This window comes from Nipponia nippon, unplaced genomic scaffold (genome assembly GCF_047370975.1).
Source record: "Nipponia nippon isolate SJK-2023a ecotype South Korea unplaced genomic scaffold, ASM4737097v1 scaffold_2, whole genome shotgun sequence".
Taxonomy (NCBI): Eukaryota; Metazoa; Chordata; class Aves; order Pelecaniformes; family Threskiornithidae; genus Nipponia; species Nipponia nippon.
Genome location: NW_028262336.1, coordinates 48450324 through 48476483, shown reverse-complemented (window position 1 = coordinate 48476483; position 26160 = coordinate 48450324). Strand labels below are relative to the sequence as shown.

Genomic DNA, 26160 nt, shown 5'->3' with positions numbered 1-26160 from the left:
GGTGAAGGAACAGGATTTGAATCCTGCCCTGAGGCTCCTTGTGCCCACTTCACCCTTCCCTTCTGTGAACAACAGCAGAAACAGTGAACTGGCTTCAGCTATGTCTTCCCTCAAAATGCAGAACAAAGTTGTCCCTTTATGAAGGCATAGCCAGGAAAGCATTCTCCATGAAGGTCAGCACGACAGAAGCAAACGTCATACCTGGACAAACAAATAGGAGCATATAGTCTGCAAGAAGAGGCCCATGAGGTCACCCCTCCCGGCTCTTCAGCACGAGCAGAGCCCCAGAGGAATACTGTGTCCAGTTGTGGGTACCAGACTTCAGGGTGGGCTAACAGGGAGATATCTGGAGGAGAGTACCACAGACAGACTCTCTCAAGACTTTGTACACTGTCTTGGAAAGGAAGAGGCAAATGCTGATGTGAAAGAACGAGCTTCAGTCTAGTTTTCTGCAACACAGAGTAAGCATCAGCTTGCAGGACAGAGTGGTTAGCTTTCCTTAAACCAAGCGGCAGAAAGGCTCGAGTAAGGACTTCAGCATCTGCCCACAGTTTGCAATCTTCCCTAAATAAATATTGATAAACGAGGACTACTAATTTCATTTACAAAACCAGTCTGTAGTTGATACAACGCTGAAAGTTGCACACAGCAAATGGCTGCGTCATGACTGACTTGGTCCCTAATTTAAGGAGGGCACTGCAGAGCTCCCGACGTTCTCCAGCACTCCAAATGTGTAGCTAATGACTGACAGCATAAACAACTTACTCATGCATGATTTGTGCTCATTCTAGCCTAGACATCAATACTCTCTCTCAAGTAAGCTGAACAGAACTGCAATGTCCTTCCTAAAATGTCGACTCACTGGGGATGTGGAGCTACCGATAAACATTGCAGATTTTCTTCAAACAGAACTTCTCTGGCTTTATCGCTTCATTTAATTGAATTTTCTTTTCTCCTCTCTTTTCTCAAATGCAGCTTTTGAAAATGAAACGGCTCAGTCTCGGGCACACCCTGCTCCTTTATTGAAATTCATTGGCACGGCAAAAAACATAAGTGAAAGCAGAACCAACTCATTTTTAGGAAGTAGTTTACAGTATAGTCTATATTGCTTGTTACTCACTTTACTGTTTATTATCAGGTCATTCGACGGTAGGTGGTTTAGAGAAAAAAAAGCAAAAATTATGAAGTTACATAAAACATCTGGGCCAGATCCTCAAGGGATATAAATTGTCATCATACCATTTGCAGGCTCTGGAGGACAGGCTTTACCAAATCAAAGAACTCTTTGTTTTCTAATATGAACCTGCTGCACAAAGAGACTAGAAAAGAGATTTATTTATTCTGTAGCACTGTGCCCTTGATTAACCTAGTTCGTGGTACCTATTTCAGTGAAAGAGCTAATACCAACACTGACTTCAAAGCATTGCTAAGTGTGATACCTGCCTGTTCATACATCATTTGCTTCTCTCAAGCCATTTTCTGTCAGCAGAGAGGCAAGCAAGACGTATGCTCTGGGTGAATGCCATATCATCATTAGCAGAAAATTACGACAAACTGCTGTAAAGTAATTATGCGGCTAAAAGGTGAGCTGGGAGGAAGTCAGTGATTAAATCCTTGCCACCAGAGTCAGCCCACATCACATAATGTTTTGCTCAGAGGCTTTCAATCTATTTTCAAATTGCTGGCCAGTGCCATGGGGCTGAATTGAACCTTCACTCAGGCCTTGAGAAGTATGCTCAGATATGCTTGGCCCTTTTTCATATCAAGTGAATTTTATTTCGGTATCACATAGTACAATACAGGATAACAGTAATTCTTAATCAGTAGCTCAAGGTTGCTCTTGCACCGCCAAGCTATTCTCACCGAAATCTTTCACGGGTTCTTGCAGAGGTGCTGCAGTTACAGCAATCCATTGCGGTCATTCTGCAGCGCAGCCGTCATACAAAGAATGTGAAAAGTGTGAAGGTTTAGAAATGATGGGATCTGAATTATCGCAATAAAACTCTGCCTGAGTGAAAGACCTTGGAGCAATGACTGAGGAAGCAATAACACCACCGTACTCTATATCTTCCCTCCAAATGATCTTAAACACTGGTAAGCTTAATCTTTGACATTCCTCTGAGAAATACATCTCCATGTTGTGGATAGTAATTTTGAAGCACTGAGATATTGTCACTATTAACTGACTTTATTAATCCTTTTCCAGAATGGAGCAGCACACCCTCTGGGACACAGAGAAGACGCAGTCCTCGTCCAGAGGGACCTACCAGCAGGACATCACAGACAACTGTGGTAGATGAGACCACGTGAGGCAAACGGTCAGTGGGTTCCATAGTTTTATTTTGCACTTAGCCCTCCTCTCCCCACCTCCCCTAGTCTCAGGCTTCCCCCGCTCAGCTTCCTCCCTTCGCCCCGCTGCTTTCCCTTCTCCCCTTTTTTCTCCTCCTGCTCACTCCGTACCCAAGAGCCAGCACTGAGTCAAATGGACAGCCAAAGGTGCGTGATACAGCCAAAATGCTGAAGGATTTGTACCCTGGGAGACAAGAAACCTTTGTACCGTTCAGGACACTAGAGGGTCCTTTACAAGCAGCTTTTACCCTGTTTTACCCTGTTCCTGTTGGTGATGAGTCTGATGGAATAACCCTGGTAAGTAAATGGGTTTTATAATATTGCCTCCAAACATGACACTGGAAATGGGATGGCTAATGGTCAAATCCTGCCTCCAGTGACGTGGGCAGCTGTTTGGTGACTGCTGATACCATATTTTGCTTCAACATGCTTCCATTCTCTATGTGCAGTTAACCACACATACAACTCTCCTTTACTGGGGCCCAGTTCTTCTGAAATCAGTATGACTTTTACCACTGATTTAAATGGGAAGGGGATTAGGGCACAGATAGCACAGTCTGTACGTACGGCTAACTTCAATGTAATACAACAATGCAGTTCACGGTCTGGCACCATTTGATGCCCTCAACTCCCAGCCACACAAATAGGAAACACAAGTCTCAATGGTCTCTGCTGACTTACAACCACCTACTCATTCTCAATCAGTTCGGGTGCATCCAGCCTGGCAGCTGGTGTTTCAAGCACTGAATCTTTTCAAAAGCTATCCAGCTGTCACATGAAGAGTTCAGCCGACCCCGGGTTCGCTATGTCTTGGAAATCTGCTCTAGTTTTATTATTAAAAAATGTAAGGAAGATTTTTTCAAAGACCTACGAAATGCCCTCATAGATTTAATGAGAGCTGGGCCACTAACCACAGACCGTACCTTTGGAAAATCTGCCCTTTGTTGCAACTTTTAATTTCAACAAATTTCAAACTTTTGCAACTTTTAATTTCCAGGTCATGTAATCTGTGACTTTGACTGGTAAGTGAAAAACATTTTTAGTACCACATCCTTGGTAGTCCTAAAGCTACAGATGACTCAGCTGCTTTCAACCTGCTCTTAGCAAGGCTGTAAAAGCTTGCTTTTTTTTCCTCGATAAATTAAAACTTTCATGCACTGATCACTATTCCATCCAAAGGCATACTGCATATCAGCAAACGGAAGTCATTGTTTACAGAGAAACTTTTGCATATGGCTTGAAAGAAAGCCCAGCAAGAATTGACAATGATAGATGATCTCCCCAGTGACATTCAGGAATAATGCAATTTCACATTTGTATGAGGGAAAAACAAGCAATAGACATATTTAAATAATCATTAAAAATTAAACACCTGACATAAGGCAGGTTTCAACCCTGGTCTGCCACACATCTTCTGGAAATCTTTAATGGATATCATTTCAGGTCTTCTCATTTGCTTTGCTCATGAACAAAAGCTTTGTAATGGAGGCTCGAGTGTATGTGTTATCAGCAAAAGGTTCTCTCGAGGGAAATTAAGTGAAAGGACATTTTTCTTGTCTTCATGTTTGACATTCAGGAGCAGAGACGAGATAAGGTAGGCACAGGAGTCTTTCAAAAAACCGCCAGATAGCAATGGCAGCACTTCATAAGGACGTGAACCGTTCATCATCTGCTGCAAAGACTCCATTAATGTGGCCTGCTTTTAAATCCAGTGTTTCACAAGGAATCCCATTTTCTACTGTTAGTGTCACTTCGCCTTTCTCTTCCAAATTTTCTCTCTCTGTTGACTCTTTATTCTTTCTAAAAACAAGGAAGAAAAAATCATCTTATTCTGTTGATCTGCAGCACTCCACCACGATTCCACAGACAGAAAACTGCACATTTAGTCAGAAGTTTATCATAGGTTATGTCTGAAAGGCATAACCTGGTGCACCTCTTTGCTGTTGTAAATATACCACGGAAGGTGAGAGGCCCACTGATTGGAAGCCCTGGTTTAGTGGTTTGAGGTCAGGATTGGGAATCAGAAAACCTAGAGTAAACATGTTGCAAATACGTTATAAATATTAGTTCAGCTCCTTGTTCTGTAAAATGACTGGAGGGTGCAGAAGGAAAAGTTGGTGCAAAACAAAAATGGAAAAAATCTCTAAATCTGCTTTTGCTTTACGTCAGGAAGGACTGCACTAAACATCTAGTCCGACCCTGTTATGTATGTCATAGATTTCACCCCATGATGTCAACAAATTAAAACACACTTTTTAGAAACAGATCAGCTTTAGACTACAGCCACCAATGATGGAGACTTGAGTGTCCTCACACTCCTTGATGATCTTCTCCAAAAGTTAGGTACTCTTAATGCTGCAAATCCACTTTTTTTAGTTCAAACTTCATTAACAGACACCCTCCTACCCAGTATTTTATAGTTTTGTTTTCTAGATCAAACAATTGCATGGCGTTCACTTTTCCAGGCTCCAGTTCTCACCAAAAGCATATTAAAATAGTTGCTGAATAAAATTATCTAAAAGTACAACCACGACAAGATGTAATACAGAAATATCAGTCAACGTGTCATGATGTTCCTTTAATTCCAGATTTATTTGATCTCAAGACCTACTAGTTCATAGTTGAAAAACCTGCTGTACTTTACAGCCTGCAGCATCAGCAGTTTTAGAGGATAAGAAATTCAAAGGTCAGCTCCACTGCTTCTTCCTATCCCACAATAGGTACTGTAACAATCTGACTCAGGACAATCATAAAAACTTGACTCAGTGTAACTGCTAATAACAGTGATATTTACTATAATAAAATTTTATTGGCCTTTGGGAGATTCTTGGCATTACAGACTAGCTAAAAATAAATGTGGGCGGTAGTAGTGGAAACCTCTGACCTCTGGCCACTGTATCTGCTCTTACAACACTTAAAAGGAGTATTCTTTAATACAAAAACTGTAGGGGCAGAACATAAAAGAAGATACTAAGGAGCAGGTTTAAAAGAAATGAGAGGAGTAGGAGATGGTAGAACTCATTGCCATAGGAATTCCGAGAAGCTCAAAATTTCTATGAGTCCAAGGGAAGACTCAACAAGTTAAGGGAAGAGAAAACATTGTGAGTTACCCAAGACATGAAGACCAAATCCAGCTCATGAAGGCCCCTAGCTGCAAATTAGATGCTGGAAGAGTAATAGAGGGAAGCATTGTGTGCCCTTACTCTGTTTTCACTCTTCTCAAGGCAAATGTTTATGGCCTCTGTTGCAGGTGGGAATTTGGGGGCAGGGGTGGACTTCAGTCAAGCCCAGCATAGACAGCAGAGGATAGTCCTGCCCTGCGTATGTGCCAAATCTATTACCAGAGATGGAGATGTCCTGTTGCTGTGATGACAGGAGAACTAACATAAGACTAGGAGACAGTGTGTCTGATCCAGCTCACCACAGAGCCAAGGGCTACAATCACATGGAGCTTTTCAAGGTGCAGGCAGCTGTGGTTTGGAATTTTACATGTTGGCAGTGATGCACAGTGAAGACCTAATTAAGAAACGTTTCTGTTTCAAGAAATGACGCATGAGTCGAACTCATTACTGAAACTCCATTATAGGCCAATCTTGTGCTTCCCTGCCACCCTGAATATGAACAGCCTGAAGCACGTGCTCTTGGGCTTAACTGAACCGAGGTATTTAACTGGTACTTTAAAGGCCAATAAAGACAAAATGCCAGATTTATGAGAAGTCAACACCATCCTTGGGGCCAGACTTTCAACACAGCTTACTAGGCAACAGAGCTGCCATTATGTCAGCTCTGGACAGGTTTCCAAGAAAACTCATTACTGGACATGCTGAAGTCTTTGACAACTTGGTCACGTACTTTGGTGCCTGAAAAAGAGATAAGCACTTTTGAAATTCTCTTCCCTGGTGTCTGGCTCTTCTTTTGAGAAGCCAAATAGCCAAGACCACCCCTTTTACCTCTCCAGTCTTTGCACCAGTAGATGGAAGAAATATATACTTGGTTTACCCTCTCTCTCACTCCCCTGCCCCTGCCTGCAGATGCCATTGATGTGGAAAGAGGGTTAGAGTTCAATCACGGATGAATCTGCTATGAGGAAAAGTTATACATAAAGGCAGATAAGGGAAACAGAGGTAGAAGTGAAAAGGAGCATAACAACTAAGAGGACAACAAAAGCATGAGACAGAAAGGATGCCAAATGACGGTAGGCAGGCAGCAACAAGCCATATTACTGGTGGTATGATGATAAGAGCTTGTAGTTTACACCACATTGAGGGGAATTGCTCAAGCTCAGCTGAGTTATTTTGAAAACAGAGGGGAAAAATGCTGTCTTTCAGCTTGATATAAAGCACAAATGATAATTTTAGCTAGAGAAATCATAGCTATTTAGCATAATTTATTTATATTACACTTATTTGAAATGTTCAAAGACCCCCTTTGAGTTACGTGCTATATAAACACACAGAGCCATGATCCTACACAGACAGCAGGTATGGGCTTCAGGTAGCAACATTATTCTCCAGTTTTACAGAAGAGGTTACCTAGGTTCAGGGGATAAAATAACTCAGCCCACACCACATGGAAGGTTGTGACAGGGCTTAAACTATCCACAGCTCTCCAGTACCTGCCCAGGCTCTTTCCCCAATAGCATCTCTCATCTATTGTTTGTTGAATTTTGTTTTTTGAAAACAGAAAGGGGTTTCGCAAATTCCTGCAACTTTCTGAATGCAAAATAGAACTGAAGGGATTTTGGCTACACTACTAAGGGTTCTCTGTGAGAACCACTTATCTTTCACAATAAGTGTTTTTCTGAGGTCTTTTAACATTGTTCTTCAAGGTGATAAGGGGGCAGAAAGGAAAAGTCTCTGCAACGCACCACTTTTCATTCAAGAATCCCTTGTTCTTATATATTTGGGGATGCAGTCCACCATACATTCAATAATTCTAACATCATCTAGTTGTCAGCAGAAATTTACCCTTTTTCAGTTCTTCTGCTGTTCCTGTATGACTCTGTTGCTGAATTCATAATTTTGTGTTAATCTAACGTCCGTGGCGCCTAAATTGTGGCAGAAGCTGAACTTCTATGGCAGAATCTCAGCTCAGCTGAGAAATTTCTATTCCTTATGCCCAACTCTGAGCCAGCAGAGATGGCAGGACCAAAACTCCACCTGCTCTCTGGCCTGCTATAATATGATCACACTAGGCAAGCATGAATAGCCTTTTCTTTTTCACCAGTGCCACCACAGGGCAGAAACTGAGAGGAAAAGAGAGTATCTCTCTCCTACCCTAATGCCAAACAGCAAATACCTAGGCTCATGGGGAGATCTGGTCATGAACCTGTGAAGGACTGAGCACTTTGGACTCATTAGGTCATGAATGGTAGGTGAGACCATGCACTGTTCCATTGAGCAGGCCCTCTTCAGCCACACATTAATCATTATTGTGTCCTCTACTGAGGCTTCTCAAACTGCAGCAGCAAATTTTTTTTAGCCCTGCCAGGTTTTGACACTGTCCTGCTTTCAGCTGGGATAGAGTTGATTTTTCTTCCCAGTAGCTGGTACGGTGCTGTGGTTTGGATTTAGTATGAGAATAATGTTGATAACACACTGATGTTGTTGTTGTTGCTAAGTAGTGCTCACACTAGCCAAGGACTTTTTAGCTTCCCATGCTCTGCCAGGTGCACAAGAAGCTGGGAGGGGGCACAGCCAGGACAGCTGACCCAGACTGGCCAAAGGGCTATGCCATACCGTATGATGTCATGCTCAGTATAAAAACTGGGGGGAGTTGGCCGCCGGGCAGCGATCGCTGCTCGGGGATGTGCTGGATATCGGTTGGTGGGTGGTGAGCAATTGTATGGTGTATCACTTGCTTTGTATATTATTATATTATTATTATTATTATTACTATTACTACTATTCTATTTCATTTTACTTCAATTATTAAACTGTTCTTATCTCAACCCACGAGTTTTCTGACTTTCACCCTTCCAATTCTCTCCCTCATCCCACTGGGGTCGGGGGAGTGAGCAAGCGGCTGTGTGGCGCTCAGTTGCTGGCTGGGGTTAAACCACGACAGACGCTACTGCCCTGGAAGGAGGACAGTCACTGCCAGCCTTCTCCCTCTTGGTAGCTATTTGGGTACTCTGTGAGAGGAGGCTCACCTATGGCACACTAAACCTTCAGAAGAATGACAGCAAATGTCTTTGTAAAGCTATCATCTTTAGTTAGGTGGCCTCCAGGATCATATTCTTATGCTCCCTATTTCCTCATTACACCCAGCATTACTAAGGCATCTATACTTCACAGTTAAAAATTTTAAACCCTTCCTTCGGAAAAGGACACATGGGTTATCTTTACCTATGGAGGGAGGTGGGGCACAGCTATAATTTCTCTGAGGCTGATCGGAAAAGCAAAACCAGCCCAGCTGACTTAACTTGCCAGTATTCAGTTAAAACAGAAGAAAAGCTAAGCTTACTTCTTGTGTTGCTGAATCCCTGCAACAATGAGGAAAATAATTCCAGCCACAATGAGACAAAGAACAACACCAAATACGATAAGCCAGACAGGCGTGGAGGGTTCAACAGGAGGTGATAAGGTTGAGGTTATCTTCAGGAACTGCAGTGTTTTGTCACTCAGTAGGAAGGCACTGTTGATTCTGTTCCGGTTCATCCTTCATAAAACACAAAGAACATCACAACTCTTTATAAGGTATTTTGTAAGTTAAAAGGATAGAAGAAAAGAAGGAATTTTCATGTATGTGCTGCAAGTCCGGCAGGGCTGAATTTGATCCAGCATGAAGTTGGTAGGACTATACAGACCTTCACTTTAACATAGACCCTGTCAGTAATCCATAGACACTCACACACTTACAAGGTTTTGAACACCAGACTTTCGTATGTATTTACCCAAAAAACTGGGAAATACAGATGAGACCTGAAGTACAGCATTATTAGTTGTTTCTGTTTTGAACCATGTGCTGAAGACATAGCAGATTGTAATCTGTAAGGGTGGTTCTGTTGTCTTGCTTATGCAGCATTCAAGATTAGCATGGGAGTGGCAGAACTACCCTGCCAACGCTCAGAGGGTTTATGTATCGGTGCCCCTTGGTTCCTCAAACTGAACCATCCTGCATGTTATGGGCAGGTACATCTCTCTTGTTGCTGTAGATTTTCTTAGGTCCGTGAGGCACAGGCTACAATTTGGTCCAGAAGAATCCCTATTGCAGACATGCTCTTCTTCCCTGCAGGATGCAGCTAAAGGGATTTGTACTTTGCACATTTTTTCCATTATGAGAAACTAAGCGAGAAGTATGCTTTTTCATATGAGTAGTACAACTGCTACCCTTTAATGGATATCTTCACCCACAATAATTACTTCTAAGCATTTGCAGGTATTTCTGGATCTGATTCTAAGCAGCCTTAAAAGGCTGTAGCAGTATCTTTCATTAGCTTTTTCAAAATGTCAGAAATTTTTCAGAAAATATATTACATATATTGATCCTGAGAGATTCGTTTTGATTGCAGTTGTATGATTCACAGCAGCTCTTTCTTGTATACAGTTCAATCTATTTACCATAAAGCAAGTACTTCCTAAGAACAGATATATGGGAAATACAGGTAAGATTCTGCAAATTTCTTTTCCTGGAAACCATAATGTTTGACTGTCCCTTAAACAGGAAGTTCTTAGCCTTAATGGAAAGCTAGCATTCCTGGAGGGGACTGAAAGCCATGGCATATTATAAGACTCGTAATACGGTAAGCCATTTTTGATTTAGAAAAGATTTTCATCCTTATTGATATAAAAGGATCATTGTGAACAGCTGAAATAAGCATTGTTCACCCTCATCTAACTGGCTGGAGTTACAGAATTATATGCTGAAACACATGCAGGTAACTACACGTGCATTTTGTATTTGTATATGCATAAATATATGTTGTTTATATTTATGCAAGATCTTGGGACTCATACAGAGCTCTGAGAAGGTTTGCTTTCCTCTTTGTTCTTAGTTTGTAGAGAACCTCATACAAGAAAACTCTGGTCCATGGGTAGCGTTCTTATGTGCTACTGTAGTATGAAGAATTAGAATAATGATTTCATATGGAAGCCTGCAATCAGAAGCAATTGAATAAAAAGTATTGTAGTTTTATAGATCTGTTTATTTTTTGTTTCTAAGTTAGGTAGGAATTAAAACTTTTCATAAATAGCATATTCTTCTTTATCGGGTGACAGACAACAGTTAAAAAACAAACATACTATAATAGCATCCAATTTCTGTGGCAAACAGGGCACATAAATGACTTAAATAAATGAGCTTATGCTACTGACCGTATCAAAGAATAACAGAAATGCAAAAACCCTGCATTCCAGCACTCTTACAGAGAGCTTCAGTGAATAAATAATCTGCTTCCTCCACTAATGCTATGAAGCTATTGTTTGGTGTCTCTGTAGGAAATAGTTTAATCTGCTCATAAGCTTAGAAGTTAATCTTTCCAAAAGAACGCATACTCATTCATCGGGAATTAGGCATTACACCTCCATAGAGATAACATGAATTTTCAAGACAAAGTACAGAATGTCTAAAAACAAAGAGGTCTGTTTTCCACTCCGTGCTTGAGAAATGTACGTGAGTTATGCTGCTTGTGGGATTCATCCCTATAAACCTCTTATGTAGGTTTGGTGGACCATTGAAGTCAGATTGCCTATTCTTTTCTTTTTCCCTCTTCAGCTCCACACTCTTGCTTTTATTGGCTACAGAATGTGATATTTATAGAATCATAGAATTGTTAAGGTTGGAAAAGACCCTTAAGAGCATCAAGTCCAACCGTTAACCTACCACTGCCAAGTCCACCACTAAACCATGTCCTCAAGCACCACGTCTACCCGCCTTTTAGATACCTCCAGGGTATTTACCACTTCCCTGGGCAGCCTGTAGAAAGCAAACTGATTTGTACTGCATGGTACTTTGTAAAAGCAATGCTCAGCTACGATAGTGACTGGCATTCTATAAAGAGCTGGTATGAAAGGAATGTGAGTATAAAATTGTTTAAGTCAAGCTGGGACACAGCCAGCTGTGCTCATGAAGAGTTCACACATGCTCTTCTCACGTGAAAGCTGACTTCTAAAGTAAGTCAGATGAACTGTACGTGAGAAGCACTGAAAGGGAGACTGTGGTCACTAGTCCAGGTGTAGATGTGCATACGGCATGCAATGAAAGTTAAATGATATAAAACCCACCCTGAAAGCGTGCAATTCCGTCATCTGAGGAAGAAGGGTCTCTCACTGGGAAATGTAGCAGCAGGATGAGAGCAGCCACAGACTGGACAGCAAATTACAGGTAGGGTTCTGGAAAGGGACTAGATCTCATCTGAGGCTCCAGCATCACGAGAGACTCATTCCAAAGTTATAATGCCAAGGCTCATACGCTTTGTATTCTGTGGGACTGTTAAAAATCCTTCTAATCTCACATGCGTGAAAGAGTACTGACCCCTTGGTGTTTTAACGACTTGGATTAGTTTATCCTTAAAGAGGCAAAGTACTCATTCATACAAGGCCCAGAGAGAGAAAGCTGCCCCAGTCAACAAGGAAGAAAAGGCTGCAGGACCAGTGACTGTACCTGATGGCTGCCTCTACCTCACTTCCAGGAACAGTTGTCACGTTTTTGGAAGCATCTGTGACCACAAACCAAAATGACACGCGATCTGTCACATTGCAGAGCAGCACATCGGAAATTCTGCAGATGGTTAAAACAAAAATCATTAAAGAAGCATGGAAGGAATTATTGAAATATTTCAGATTTTCTTAAAATATTGCTTTCATCTAGAGGGGGAAAAAATTCTTACGTTTCAAAAAGGTAACAGTTAATGCTCAAGGAAGAAATATCACTCAGCATTTCCCATTTCCCAGTGTGATTTTTAAACATTTAAGCTTATTGAGACCAAACTTGAATCTTCAAACAAATTTCTGAATCTATTACAAACTTGCCTGGTCTTGGACATGCATTTAGTGTAATCAAATGGAAAAATACATATTTGTATCTTAATCAGCAGGACTGTGACAAAGGCTACATAATGGACCAAATGCATTGAAGAACGAAAAGTTTAGTTTTTAACAGGTAATACCACAGGAGCCAGGCATGGGGGATTCCCCACATGATTTCAAGTGAGTGCAGTCCTTCTACACAATACCTTCGTTGGAGGGAAGAGTAATGGAATTGATGTTACTCTTTTTGACATCTTTCTGCACTGAGTCCGGCACAGAGTGGAGGCAACAGGCTAAATTTCAACATTATACTGGCACTGGCCTATACCTTTTAGCTTATGCTATGACAAATACTTCTCATATCTGTTTTAAAAGGAGATTGCTCAGCTTTATGTGAAGTCAATAGTGGAAGGGCACAGGCACGCAGCTTCTCATATCATACTAAGTAAAAAGTGTGCGAAATGTCTTTTAAATGCCTTTTTTCAGATTCTTAGAAATTTGTTTTCTACCACTAATACTAGTAAATAGTGGAACTACCATTAGAAAAACCTCATGGAATGACATCATCATGAGTATTTAAACTAAAGAAGTGAAGGCTATTACATTAGTATCATAATAGTGACTGAGGATAGATGGTGCCCCTATGTTCTTCTATCTGTTTCTAGTCTATTCACACAACTAAGGAACAACCCAGCCAAACTCGTGTAATATACAGGAATTGTGTAAGGTGGCATTTATTACAGCATGGCAAGGAACATAGTACGTATCATACAAGGACAGCCAAAGCCTTTATGAATTCAATGACAGATAGCTAGTGAGATAAAAATGGAAAAAAAATATTTCATTCTATATCATTAAAAAATAACCCAAAGAATTTGGCTCAGGATTCAGATTTACTGGCCATGCCCAAGCAGCGAGTTCTGAAAGTCCAGGACCAAGAGCTGGGATCATTTTTATTTCCAGGGAGCAGCCTGGACTTGGTTCACCTTAGCAGAAGGCCGACCTGGCCACAAGCACAACACAGCTGCCCTGTCTTGACAGACCCTGCTTGGGATGATCAGTCTTCAGATACTACCTGCTGTTCTGGAGAAGGAAACCCTGCAGCGAGCCAGCGAAGAAGAATGCAGCCCCTCTTTTAATTAACTGCAGAGATGTCTGTAATGCCCATTACTAACTACTATAATTGGTTTTAAGGTTTGGCCTGTCCATCATCAAAGTGCAAATTTTAACCTTTCCTTTCCAGCCTGTGCTCTGCCTCAGGGTGACAAATCCCCTGGCTGCACGCAATCTCCCCTGCCACAGAGCTCTGTTTCGTAGTGCCATCTGCTGGCTAATGACAAACATAATTAAATGACCCCTGCACTGGCCTGAGGAGCAGGAAGCATGAGATAGGAAGGGATATAAAGCAGCCAAAATTGCCGATGAATGTGTAGCCTCCATCCGGAAAAGAACGAGTTCGCTTCTAAGGCAGGACAGGCATTGGCTTGATCACAGCAGTTCATTATGGAAATTCTGCAGAAATATTTGACTTACTGCTGAAAGCTTTTTTGGCTGGTGGTCTGGGTGCCTTGGGTAGCGCAACCTTTCATTTTACAGAGAAGGCATGTATTCCATAGAGATACGCAGTAAAACGGAAAGCAATGATTTTGTAGAGCTGAAATACCCACTTTTACCTCTCTGGAACAATGTCAATTTTGCAAATACAGAGAATTTTTATGGATAAAAGAGGAAAGCCATCCTCTGGAATTTGAAAAGATGTTCACATTAGTTTGCTGGCAACAGTCAGAAGATGAAAGCAGATTAATTCCTCCCAAAACAACAGCAAAGCACAAAATTTACAGGAGGGCGGAAAAAAAGAGTCTACTGTTGGCTGGTGGCTGACAAAGTCTTGCTGACTTCACAGAATATCTGAAATTGTATCTGCAGAGGAAGTTTTCCATCAGGAGAATTTATAACAGTAGGACCTAAAGCTTCATGTTACTGCAGTTCTTAAAGCTGGAATTTCTGTGGCGCAATCAAAAACTCGTCCAGGTAGAAAATCCGGGTTCGTGTTGCACTACAGATGTTCTTGAAATGGGGTGAATGAGGAAAGTCTGATCCCCAAAGAGAAAGATAAATTTGGTAGATACAGACTGGCAGAACACCCTGACTTTCTCATTCTCGTTCAGAGACTCAAAGAGACTCTTCAACCTGGGGTCTTCCCTACAGTGCCAAGGCTTTCAGCATGAGATAGGGCAGTCGGTCATCGTTAGGGCCAGCATCTCTCTCCCTCTAGAACAAACAGCATTGAATCAATTGGGCAGCAAGGCTTACACTAGGGTACGTAAATTTTGCCTCCTTTCTACTCCCTGCTATGTCTAAAATCCTTGCTCGATTATAAGCATCCAAAACCTGGCTTCACTGCTGCTACTTTTTCATCAGCGGAATCTGAATGCTTTAAATCCTCCCAGGCTCCAAAGAGAATAATACTGCTCACGAGAAGTTCCAAGGGGATTGAGTAAACACCAAAACAGACTGGTTCAACAAGCACCAATGCGGCAATTTCTTTGCAGCAGGTATGCCTTTTTTTTCCCCTGTGCTATTTGCACACAGGTTTGATTCACAGCATGCAGAAGCATTACAAAACTATGCCTTTACACTGTTTAGATTTGAGAAACCTGACTTCTCCATGTACTATGCTAATTAAGTGTATTTGTAAACATATATGTGCACATCTTTTTATTTCCTTAGCAGGTGATAGACTTTTGTCATGGGGATTATAGGAGACTGTTATCATCAAAAAGACAAGATCCTGGTTCTGCCTTATGGCACCATGGCAAAAGTCCAGAATTGCATTTTCTTTAATATACACAAGTAAACACCAGTAAGTAGAGTGCAGGAAACCCTGATGGTTCCTTGGCCTGAACCACCATGATTGTTCCTTACGGAAATTTAAAGGATTGTTTAGGGGTAAGAAAGCTGCCAGAGACTCAGAGGGAGCTGAGTGCCTACAGTGACACCGTACAGCTCGTGGGAGAACCACAGTCCCCAAGTCCCAAGCGCCTATCTCCAGCTCTCTCGAAAGCATCACGCCTCTTCCAACCCAGTGCTGTGCCACTGCTCCTGCAAAGGAATGTTATTTTCTTCCTTTTTGTGAACAGCAGCCATGGGATCACCTTGATGTAACAGCTTTAACTCCAGAAGCTTGTTTTGTTGTTCTAAATGGTCACAATATTTTTAGTATCAAAATAGCCTGTCTTAGGAAGATGGATAATGTTGATGAATTTTTTTTTGGTCACTTCATGAAGAAAACTGCAGGGTTTTTTATCTACAAATGGGGGGATGATGTACCAAAAGTAGATTCTGTTACTTGAATGAAAGTACATGTGATGACATTCTTTCTGCTCTAAAGATTAACTAGTCTCAGGCCCAAAAGAGATGCATATTATTTCAAATGAGTCACAGATTAGAGAAACCAGGGTTACTAACACAGACTACAGATAATCATTTTTTAACACTGAGAGATCAAAGGTTGGCTTATGTAGTTCATGGATGTATGTATTGAGAATGAATTGAAAGGCCATATATAGAGAAGGAAATAAAGGGGTTTTATTTCTCCACTGAAAAATAAGTATTTATTTTATCTGTATTAACAATTAGTGAGCAATTTGATGGATTGTGTCTTTCTTCTGTTTCACACAAACCTGAAAATTTGACAAGCCTTTCAAACATTAAACACAGCTCCATGCTTTATTAAATTTTAGTTTAGAAATTAACTTTAGAGAACTCGAGATGTAATGTGCAGTCCTGTCCATTCTGCGTTGGGTCACTCAGTGGTTACACAAGGGCAACAACAGCATCAACTGCTGTTTCCAGCAGCACATTCAAATGCTTGTCATTACAGGTTGGCTTTAATCCAGCTTCAGAAGCCTAACAAAAGGTGACTTTGAATCTCACAAATGTTGGGACAGACTGCAACAAATGGTTACGCTGATCCACCAGACAAATGATTTTGGGGCCTGATCCAGCTTGCTGAAGTTAACGGCATTTGGTATCACATGGGAGTTAGTTGTGGCTGTGAGTTACTGCAGGGCTGTGGGTGTGTTAGAAATTAATGGGATGTTAAAGGGCAGGTTTGTCATATCCTGGTTATGGCCCTGTGCAGAATTTATACCCTGGCAGAACCAGTATTTGGTTATGTAAAATACTGGTGAATTTTTCATGAGTCTTCATTTTGACAAAAATCTTTAATTAACCAGATGCAAAATTTGGGTAAATTTAGATGCTACCAGAAGGCAGTCACAAGCAATTTGTTTGTTCTTTTATGACAGAATAATTGATCATTGATCTTTTACAGCTCCCAAAGAAAATCTGTTGGCATTTATCTGTAAATGTTCCTGTAGTGTAATGTAATTTATTTGTCACAAGCTCCTGCTTCTGCCTCCCTCTTCACCAGCTATGTGAGAGTGCCGTTCCTGTGTGCAGGGCACACTGTTGTACCCTCTGGGATGCTGAGCGCTCCCATACCTTTGTATCCACTGAGGGGGTGGAGATGGACTGCACTCCTCCCTCGGTACCCAGTTCCTTCCAGCTGCCAGCCACAAGGGTGGGAAAAGGAGTGCATTATTTCCAGGACTTCTAACAGGGTGGAGGCTTTCATAGATTTCCTGCTCCCAGTATCAGGCAGGTTATTTGGGGTGTATTGGGAGGTTCATCTAGCTCTCCATCACTGAACAGGGACTCTGAGGTCCCTTGGGATTTGGGAGAGATCTATGGATAGGAAAGTCCTCAGCCCATTGCCTAGTAAGTTGTACCAGATCTCAGAGCTGCGCAGCTGTCCTTTGGTTGACATGCTGTTGACACATGACCCCAAAGGTATCTAGAAGTCCTAGAAGAGTTATCAGTTATACCTCCAAGGTACACCTCAAAAAAGTTATACCCCATGAGGAAGTCCTATCCCATCTTAAAAAGAGGGAAAGATGCCCACACCTAGCTGTTTCCAAATATTAGACTGACTTCTCCTCTGACAAACATAGTAGCAGGAAATTATTGATCTGTGCAACCCCACCTCCAAACTGAAGTAACACTGACATTATCGTATTTGTCCATAGGAAAAATTGTCTTGGTAGGAAACTGAAATAAATGAGCATAAATTCTGTGATTTCCCAGAGTGGATAACTTCCATTAAAACTTTAAGTCCTTTCATACTGGCTTGATTTTTTTCCCCATTCCTGCACCAAGCTTTCTAATATTAGTTGAGTTTCCCTCTCTCAGCAGAGAGCCATGGTGCTTGAGGAGGAAGAAGATCACTGGCTTCTGACACAGGTTTTCTGCTGTGTGAAAGCACCATGACTTCGAAGGAAGAGAATAATTTAAAAAAAGGACCTGGGACTAAAACAAGTATACAAAAGCAAATCAGATACTGGATGAAAACTCTGCTAATTTGAAAACCTGAGAAAAAGTCCTGCATAATCACCTTTAACTATCTTGTATCTTGAACTCATTTTTTTAAGTGTCATTTTAATTGGGTGCAGTAGCATACTGGGCTGGTTTTGTTAAGCTTGGTGTAATGGCTCTCTTGCTCAAAGGAGACAACTTCTGAGGAATAAAAATGAAACAGCAAGGAACCAAACACTCCTGTTACATGGAAGGGGAAATCCCCTTCTATTTAAGAGAAAGTGCGGCAGTCACAATAATCATCATGTGACTAAAGTTAACTAATATCTTTGCAAATGTGGAATATGCTTCATCTGATGCAATGACAGCCTGAAGCAGTTTTTTTTAAAGTAAATTCAGAACCTTATCCTCATTAGCCTCCCAGAACCATAAATCTTTCCTTTAAGACTGAAAAACAATGAAAATATAATAGGCCTATAGAAATACACTTACAAGGTTTCTCATTTAAGAAAGATAAGAACATACTGGAAATAGAACTTGCTAAATGGTCTGTCTAATCTGGTATCTAATTTCATAAGTAGCAAGGATCAGAAGCCTGAGAAGAATATTCAATACCTCAGGGTAGACTTAATCCCAAAACCAATTAAAGGCTGATTTACGTCTGAACTGCAACATCTGAAACTTCTTGATGTTAAGTAACTCAACCACTGCAATATTAGGGATAGATACTGCCAACAGAACACAGCACTAGCAGAGCTACCCCCCTTCCAGTTCTGAGTCAGCTCATCTTCAGCATACTGCTGAAGCTGTGCTCTAAGAAAATGTGCACCAAAGCTGCTTATTCAAGGATCTGTACTGCAATTCTTGACCTTGCCAATGTGTGCCTTTCCCTCCTCCCAGTATGGTCTCCAGAAGGTATCATGTTTTACTGCCAGATTCTGCTAGAGCAAATTGGCACAATCCCACTGAGATCCACAGCTGGATCACTTCACATCATGTCGTGGTTAACCCAGCAGGCAGCTAAACACCACACAGCCGTTCGCTCGCTCCCCCCCAGTGGGATGGGAGAGAGAATAGGAAAAAAGGTAAAACTCATAGGCTGAGATAAAGACAATTTAATAGGATAGAAAAGGAAGGGAAAATAATAATAATGATAAAAGAATACACAAAACAAGTGATGCACAATGCAATTGCTCACCATCCGCTGACCAATGCCCAGCCAGTTCCTGAACAGCAGCTGCGCCCTAGCCCCCGCCAGCCAAACCCCACCAGTTTTTTTGTTCAGCACGATGTCATATGGTATGGAATATCCCTTTGGTTGGTTGGGGTCAGCTGTTCTGGCCGTGCCCCCTCCCAACTTCTTGTGCACCCCCAGCCTCCTCACTGGCAGGGCAGTATGAGAAGCTGAAAAGTCCTTGACTTAGTATAAGCACTGCTCAGCAACAACTAAAACATCAGTGTGTTATCAACATTATTCTCATCCTAAACCCAAAACACAGCACTATACCAGCTACTAGGAAGAAAATTAACTATCCCAGCCGAAACCAGGACACATCAACAGGGATACTGGTCCAAAGATCAAAACATTGCTTAAGATAGAAAGAGTGTGATGTTTATATATATATCTGGCTGTCAAAGAAATATACTGGAACAGTCTGTTTTTAGAAGCTGTATATAATGATTTATACAGTTCAGTACAGCAGAGAAAGGGCCACGACATGAAGCATTGTTAATATGTATAAGGCAAATCAGAACAGATACTTACTGAGTTGTGCTCTTGCTGGAATATCTTCTCATTGCGAAAGCCACCATTGCTTTGAAGAGGTACTCTTCATTAGCATCCCAGGCATACTGTAAAGGAAGATGGAAAATAATCCGTTTCAGCATCAGTGCTGGCAGTGCAGAGAGGGAAAAGAGTCACTGAACTTGAAATGCTATATTGATCAAGAAAATTAATAAATTCTCTGGTTGTGCTACGAAAATAAATTCCTGCCCATTATTTAGTGTGCACAAAGGACTTTTTCTAACAGCTGTTATAAAGTGCGTTATAAATTGCAAAGAATGTTTCCAAAAATTGGATGAATCGAATGTTTCTGAAAGCTGACCAAACTGGAGATGTAAAGTTTCTTGTACCAAAGACTAGGCATATTACTAGAATTCTTCCCACACAGCTGCACCCGTGGCCTTGTCTCTTTTGCTGGATAAACCCTGTTACAGTAGAAGGTTTAAATCCACTCTCAAAGACCACTTGATTCTGCCCAAAAATGAAAGAAAGCTAACATTGAAGGCAGTCTCTGGGAGCTGGATGCCAGGACACCAGGAAATGAAATGAGATTACAGCCTTATTGCTGCACACCATCCTTGCAACAAGACGACACACTCAACTATAGTACAAATTACTATATCGCATGTGAGACAAAAGAAAGAAAATAGCAGCATCCTTACTACTTCAATAAGAAGGAATATACAGGCTCCAAAAACTGTTTTCTGTTGTCTTGATGAAAAATCATGCTTTCATAATTTCAGTTTTCTGAGATAGCTTCACTAGGTTCCCCTGGGCTTTCATTCACATATGCAATTCTAATGACCTGTAAGAACTGCACCTATTAGATTTTTATAACAAGAACTATGACTGAGGCATACTGATTGAATTTCCTCTTTCAGCAGATTACAAAGATTAATAGTTTCTTGGAATGATATTAAGGGAGGTTAGAGGCAGCTTTCTTCAGTGAATCAGAACACAAATCTAATCTTTAACTTTCAGCATTAAAAAAATCTGCACTGTAATCATCCAAACCAGAAACCCAACAGTGTGCATACTTAACCCTGTGGATAACTTGGACCTACTTTTTCATGGGCCTTTATAAGACATTCAAAAACCAGCAATGTACATCAAAAAGCATTAAACAGCGTTGAAAATGTCAAATCTCAATTCTGGTTTTTAAATTCTGATTTTGGATGCATGGAGCTGCAATCTCTCTGCAGAAAGAAGGAATCCAACTTCCAGGCATCAGCCCTCATTTTGCTCTGACATCCTGTGGACTGGGAACCTAAGCAGGGAAGGAGGCAGTCATTTAAAGGGCAGAAAGTCCTACTGACTGCATTCATCATCCCTAAACAAACGATGAGTTGTGAAATGGGCTCTCTGAGATGTGGTAGGACAGGGACAACAAAGGTGAGAAACAGACAACTTGAGTAGCATTAAAATCCAGATGCAGCACTGAGAATCTGGGTTCTGACTCACCACTCTTGCCTTGTGAATAAAGGGAGGTGTAAGCATACTGTGTTAATGCATGCCAGTCTGGGGACTTAAACTGTAAAAAAAAAAAAAAAAGAGAGACTCTTTGAAAATAAATTACAAAAGCCTGTATTTTGATCCCACTGCACTGATGAAAACATGACAGTAATGACAGCAACTAGTACGAAAAGAAAAAGAGATAATGTAGTAGAGGAATTAATACAGATGAGAGCCATAAAACTATTTATCGTAATTTTAAAGACATCTGTATTTAAATCACGGAGCACAATTTGCAGCACTAAAAGGGAAGATCTTCCTTTTTTTGTGTGTAGTACTATTGACTGAATCCCTACATGCCAACTGCAGTCTTTGAGAACAGGTCCAAAAGGACAGAAGAAAATAATTTGTTATCCGGTGGATTAAACCAGCTGTAGAGATAATTTAATCAGTTGCCTTGAAAATGGATAATGATGAAGCACACTGCATTTCATGCTTACATGGACACAAATGCAATGCAGCACTACCAAGTATATGTACTGCATAGGTTTATGTTTAGTGCAGTACATGTATATACGCACAATTTGTCACTATCAAGTATTCAGTTTTCATAAACTGCAGTAACCTAGAGCTTCTTTAAGTCAAAGTAACAAAAAGGGTATCTCAAAACAGGGCAAGTAATTTGTAGTGAGGAACTCCAGCCCCGGCTGAAAGAGTAAGCACTTTAAAAAACACAGAATAAACAGAAAGCTGCAAGAAATGGGGGAGGACACGAGCAGAGAAAGCTCAGCAGAAATCAGGGATCTGCTTGAGTGAGGAGAAGATGCTGCAGACAACCTTCTGGGCAGAAGGGCAAGAAGCCCCAAGAAAACGGTGATTAGACAGGAAGTAGAGGAGATGGAGATGGCTGTGGGCTCCACATGAACAAGAACCTCTGTACGTGACTGCATGCAGGAATATGCAGGGGGGAGGCAACATAATGAGGAGGAAAAGTATGGCAAGAATACCTTTAAACTAATAAACTGTATGAACTCAGGACAAGTGGGCACAAATTGCCAGAAGCCAATTTCTAATATCAGCTTTCTCCAGTCAGAGGGTAGGTGCAAAGAAACCTGAGTCGTTCTGCTGTGGGGCTTTATCAGTTTCATCTTAATCCTCCAATTGCAAAGGCCTGGACTGCAGCTGATGACTGAGGATGTTGCTTCTGTTCTTATGTTCCTACGAAGTGCAGCTATTGATGCACATTTTGTGCTGCTACAGAGGAAATGTATTAAATATCATTTGCAACCACACACTATAAACATAAGATAACTCTGTTATCAATAAAACCTTACATGATGGTATCCGAACTATTGATGTTTACCATCTTCTTTGCTCCACAAAGGAACAAACACAAAGACATTGGCTCAGTTGCACTTGCCATCCCTTATATGTTAAGGAGGAACAGAATTAGACGCAGCTGTCTGTGAAAGCCAGTCTTAAGTGCCTGTTAGTGAAAGAGGAGGTTGATGAGATAATGGATAAAAGATAATGAGCATAGGTTGTTGATGGGGTGAAATGCTATAGCAGTGCTCTCAGGAAGACAAAATTTAAGCTAGGAGAACAAGATTATATTACAAGATTGCCCTGAGCAACCTGATCTGATTTCAGCATTGACCTGGCTTTGAGCAGCAGGGGACCAGGGACCTTCCAAGGTCCCTTCCCTACTGAATGGTTCTGTAGTTTAACTAGACAGCCATTCAGACTGCAGTGTGGCTACAGACACATGAACACGCTTCTGGATCCCATTTGGTGGCAAGACACCCGGTGGACGTCAGCCTTTCTGCCCTTGACCCTCTACCCTGCAAGCAGCCTGAATACATGAGCCAGAAGAGAAGTGCACCTTCTACTTCACCTGGCTGCAGCCCCTGAGGTGCCAGCGCCTTGGCTCTTATGCTTAAACTGAGTGGCGACACAGAGTTACACAGACTTCTCAGTACACATCACTTCTGCTCACTCCGTAGTTGTCTTTGGCCCTTTTGAATTAACTCTCTACCGCTCTGCTAACTGCATGAGTAGGAAGCAACTAGTGACTAGCAGCTATTCCAGAAGCTACTCATAAAGTTAACACCACCTTCAGAGAGACTCAGAAATCACCCTCCTTCCATTTAGGCTTACAGACACCATGTTTCCTCCCACCGGTGTGCAAACAATGTCTCTGTCAAGTACACCTATTATTTGCAATTAAAATGATAACAGCTAAATACTTACTTGCTCTTTCCAGCTCCATTGTGATAAAAACTATATAAATACACTAAATGACACTCCCTGCCTCAAAGTACAGCCTACCTTGTGAACAAATTAAAAAATGGCGTCCTGTCTTTATCAGCCTCGCACAAGTGGATGGCGTGCACTAAACCATGTGGAAAAATACACAAACCTGTTTCCTACGCCCCTGAACGTACATTGGAGTTATCCTGCCAGTCCTAGAGCAAAATGCCCACAGTATCAGGGTTTCCTGTTATCATCTAGCCTGAAGTGACTTGGAAATGAATGAAACAGAATTCAGTAGCAGAGCATCATACCAAGATCTTCTAAGCTGGCTGTGTCTTACTGCGATACGACGACAGTTTTACGCTTTTCTTTGCTAAAATAAATACATAAAATAAAAAAGTGTTCCAAATACTTCAACCAAAATGAATTTCAGTCTGATAGTCGTTTCAGTTTTCAGTTTCAGTCATTTGCAGAGAAGATTGCAATGGCTATGAAAAGGAAGTACTACCTGTGCACTTAATAAATTGTTTGTTATTGGTGGGTAATTTTGCATGGCATCATAACACTTTCAGCATGTTGTTGTTCTAAAATGCTGTTCTAGATTGTCCCATTCTTAGGATTTTCACACACTTTGTTATATGAAATAAACTACTATCTCTCTACAAAAAACAATAGACTCCTCAGTTCTTGCTTTTTTCTTGTAATATAAAGGCACTCTTAAGTGCCCTTTTTGGATGAAAAAAGTGCCCACATACCCTTTTTGGATGAAAAATAAAAAAATCACAAATGATCAAACAAAACTCCCTTATTTTACTACAGTTGGAGAAGTAAAAAGCACTAAGAAAGAGCATTATGGGGAACTGCAATTTTCATTCTTTACTACTATTTTGAACCAAGATTAAATCAAAATATTAGCAGTCATCATCAAAAGGAGCTTCAATAATGATTTTGACATATTTTCAGCCATAGGATTACACTATTTTTAATAAATTTTTAAGCAAGCCAGGCTCGCACTACTGTTTAATTAAAGTCTCTCACCCAAGGGAATTGACTTCAATACGAATTTCCACAGACAAATACTTTAGCACGTATCTTTAATATTTCTTCCCAATTTGTCTGGTTTATGAAGCTACCAGCGGAATTAGCTCCCTGCTAATATTAGTTTAAATTACCTGATATTTCAGGGTAATTTTAGAACGGCTTCTACAGTCACAGGGAGAGTCTCATATCTCCAGTCTCTTATAACATGTAAACTACTGCTTTTTGTTTCCCAGGGCTCCTAACATAATCAGACACCAGACTTCCAGTGGAGATGACTGTCCGAGACATTTCATATCTAATTTTATGCTGAGCCCTGTAACACACTGCAGATTTGCTCCAAGCGTTTAAAACTGCAAACGAAACACTGGGCTCTGCCGTATTTCATACCGCTTTGGATCAGGAAGGACCATTCGGTCATCTAATGTCCCAGTCTCCTATGTATCACAGACCCTTATTGCGTACACCAGTACTTCTACGTTAAGCCCAAGGACTTGAATTAAGCCAAAGCATTTCAGTCTTCATGAGACTAGCCTGTGCACCACAGGCAGAGAAGAAAGGCCGCTATCTGAAGCCCTACATTAGTAGGGAATTGATGAGATATGCTTGAATGATCTCTACAGATCCTGCTTGTCTGAGAGCTTGACATGAAGTCCCATTTCATAAAGACCTAACAGTCTTTTTCTACTTCTCTTCCCAGACACGCTTGACTTTACAATTAGCACTCTCAAGCAGAAGTCTTTTTCCCAAACTACAGACTTAGATTTATGCAGCGCCTCTCATGCATAAAGTGTAACATCTCTACTGTTTTCCCAGGGAAAAAAAAAAATCTTTCACAGAAAATTACCTTTATGAAAAGGCAAGCTTTATACTTCTCTTAACAGATGCCATTTTAAGGAGTGGGCTAGTCAAATGTCAAGAAATGGATGCCTGGATCATGACTTGAGCAAGCTATTACAATTAACACTTCAGAACAAATTGCTTGTGCTGACTTCAGAAATTTTACAGTATATATTACTTCTGTTTTGGCAGATATTCAGTTAGGAAGAATATGTGAAGATACTTTACTTACTGCATCATCTCCCAAAGCTGTTTTGATACTAAGCCGTACTTTGAAAGCATTCTGTGCATCTGACACAAAGAGAAAAAAAGCAAACATATATTGATAGTCATCCAAAACAGGATTTTAAATCATTTACTTCTCTAATTATTTCACAAATCACAGCTTCTAAACATGCCTGAACAGATTACCTGGTTAAGAGAACAGAATTTACTAGCATGAAAAACGTCGCAGCCCTACAGTCTCAGTGAGGTTTACCGTGACCTCTTTAAAATGAGATCAACTTCCGTACTTAATTTGCAAGCTCATAAAAAGCAAATGCTCAGCATTTCAATCTTCAAACTGGAGACAAGCAGTTAAAATAAAAATCTGAGAAGCTGACAGCTTTGTAGGCATAAACTCATAGCTACATTTACCTGGGGAAGGAGCTCCAAAACTTACCTGGCTCGCAAAGCTGAGCACGAGCACTGGCAACTACAGAGAGAGTAAGCAGCAAAATCCGTAACATCCCGTCAGTGTGGAAAGGTTGAGGCAAAAAGAAGTGAGTCTCCCCTGTAAAGCACTCTTAAACTTTCTGTGACCCAGGATTAAAGCATCAGCAGCACAAGTGAGCAACCAAGTAAAAGGTTTAATAATTAACCCCCGTTATTTTAGCTAAAACAGGCACTAGAAACAATTGTCTTGTTAGTTATTTACTACCTTTCTCTGTAGTAAAAAAAAAAAGGCTGTAACAAGTTTTTAAGTTTCCTTCTTCCTTTTTAGAATAAAACACAAATTCACACAGTGCTCCAGGCCAGCCTTTTTTCACCCCAGATGTGATGTCAGACAGGCACACAAGATGTCTGACATTGCATCAGAGCAGCCGGCGACTGCCGTGGCAG

General features: G+C 41.0%; 1 protein-coding gene across 1 annotated transcript; it reads right to left on the bottom strand.

Moving 5' to 3' along the window:
• Positions 1–1000: 1000 nt before the first annotated feature.
• On the bottom strand, positions 1001–25868 carry CLTRN (collectrin, amino acid transport regulator). Its single transcript, XM_009476263.2, has 6 exons — positions 25721–25868; positions 25292–25350; positions 19459–19544; positions 11953–12069; positions 8815–9009; positions 1001–4149 (listed from the first exon to the last, which is right to left on the bottom strand). The coding sequence occupies exons 1-6, from the start codon at positions 25785–25787 to the stop codon at positions 3993–3995; spliced, it is 681 nt and encodes a 226-aa protein (XP_009474538.1). The 5' UTR covers positions 25788–25868; the 3' UTR covers positions 1001–3992.
• Between the last annotated feature and the right edge of the window lie 292 nt (positions 25869–26160).

What these genes read in the sequence shown, in the direction of transcription:
- CLTRN (XM_009476263.2), bottom strand. Translation starts at nt 25,787, where the DNA reads ATGTTACGGATTTTGCTGCTTACTCTCTCTGTAGTTGCCAGTGCTCGT. An exon ending in GAGGTAGAGGCAGCCATCAG is followed by an intron (nt 9,010 to 11,952) that starts GTACAGTCACTG and finishes TGTTTTATGAAG; the next exon opens with GATGAACCGGAACAGAATCA. An exon ending in GGGATTCAGCAACACAAGAA is followed by an intron (nt 4,150 to 8,814) that starts GTAAGCTTAGCT and finishes CCTTGTTTTTAG; the next exon opens with AAAGAATAAAGAGTCAACAG.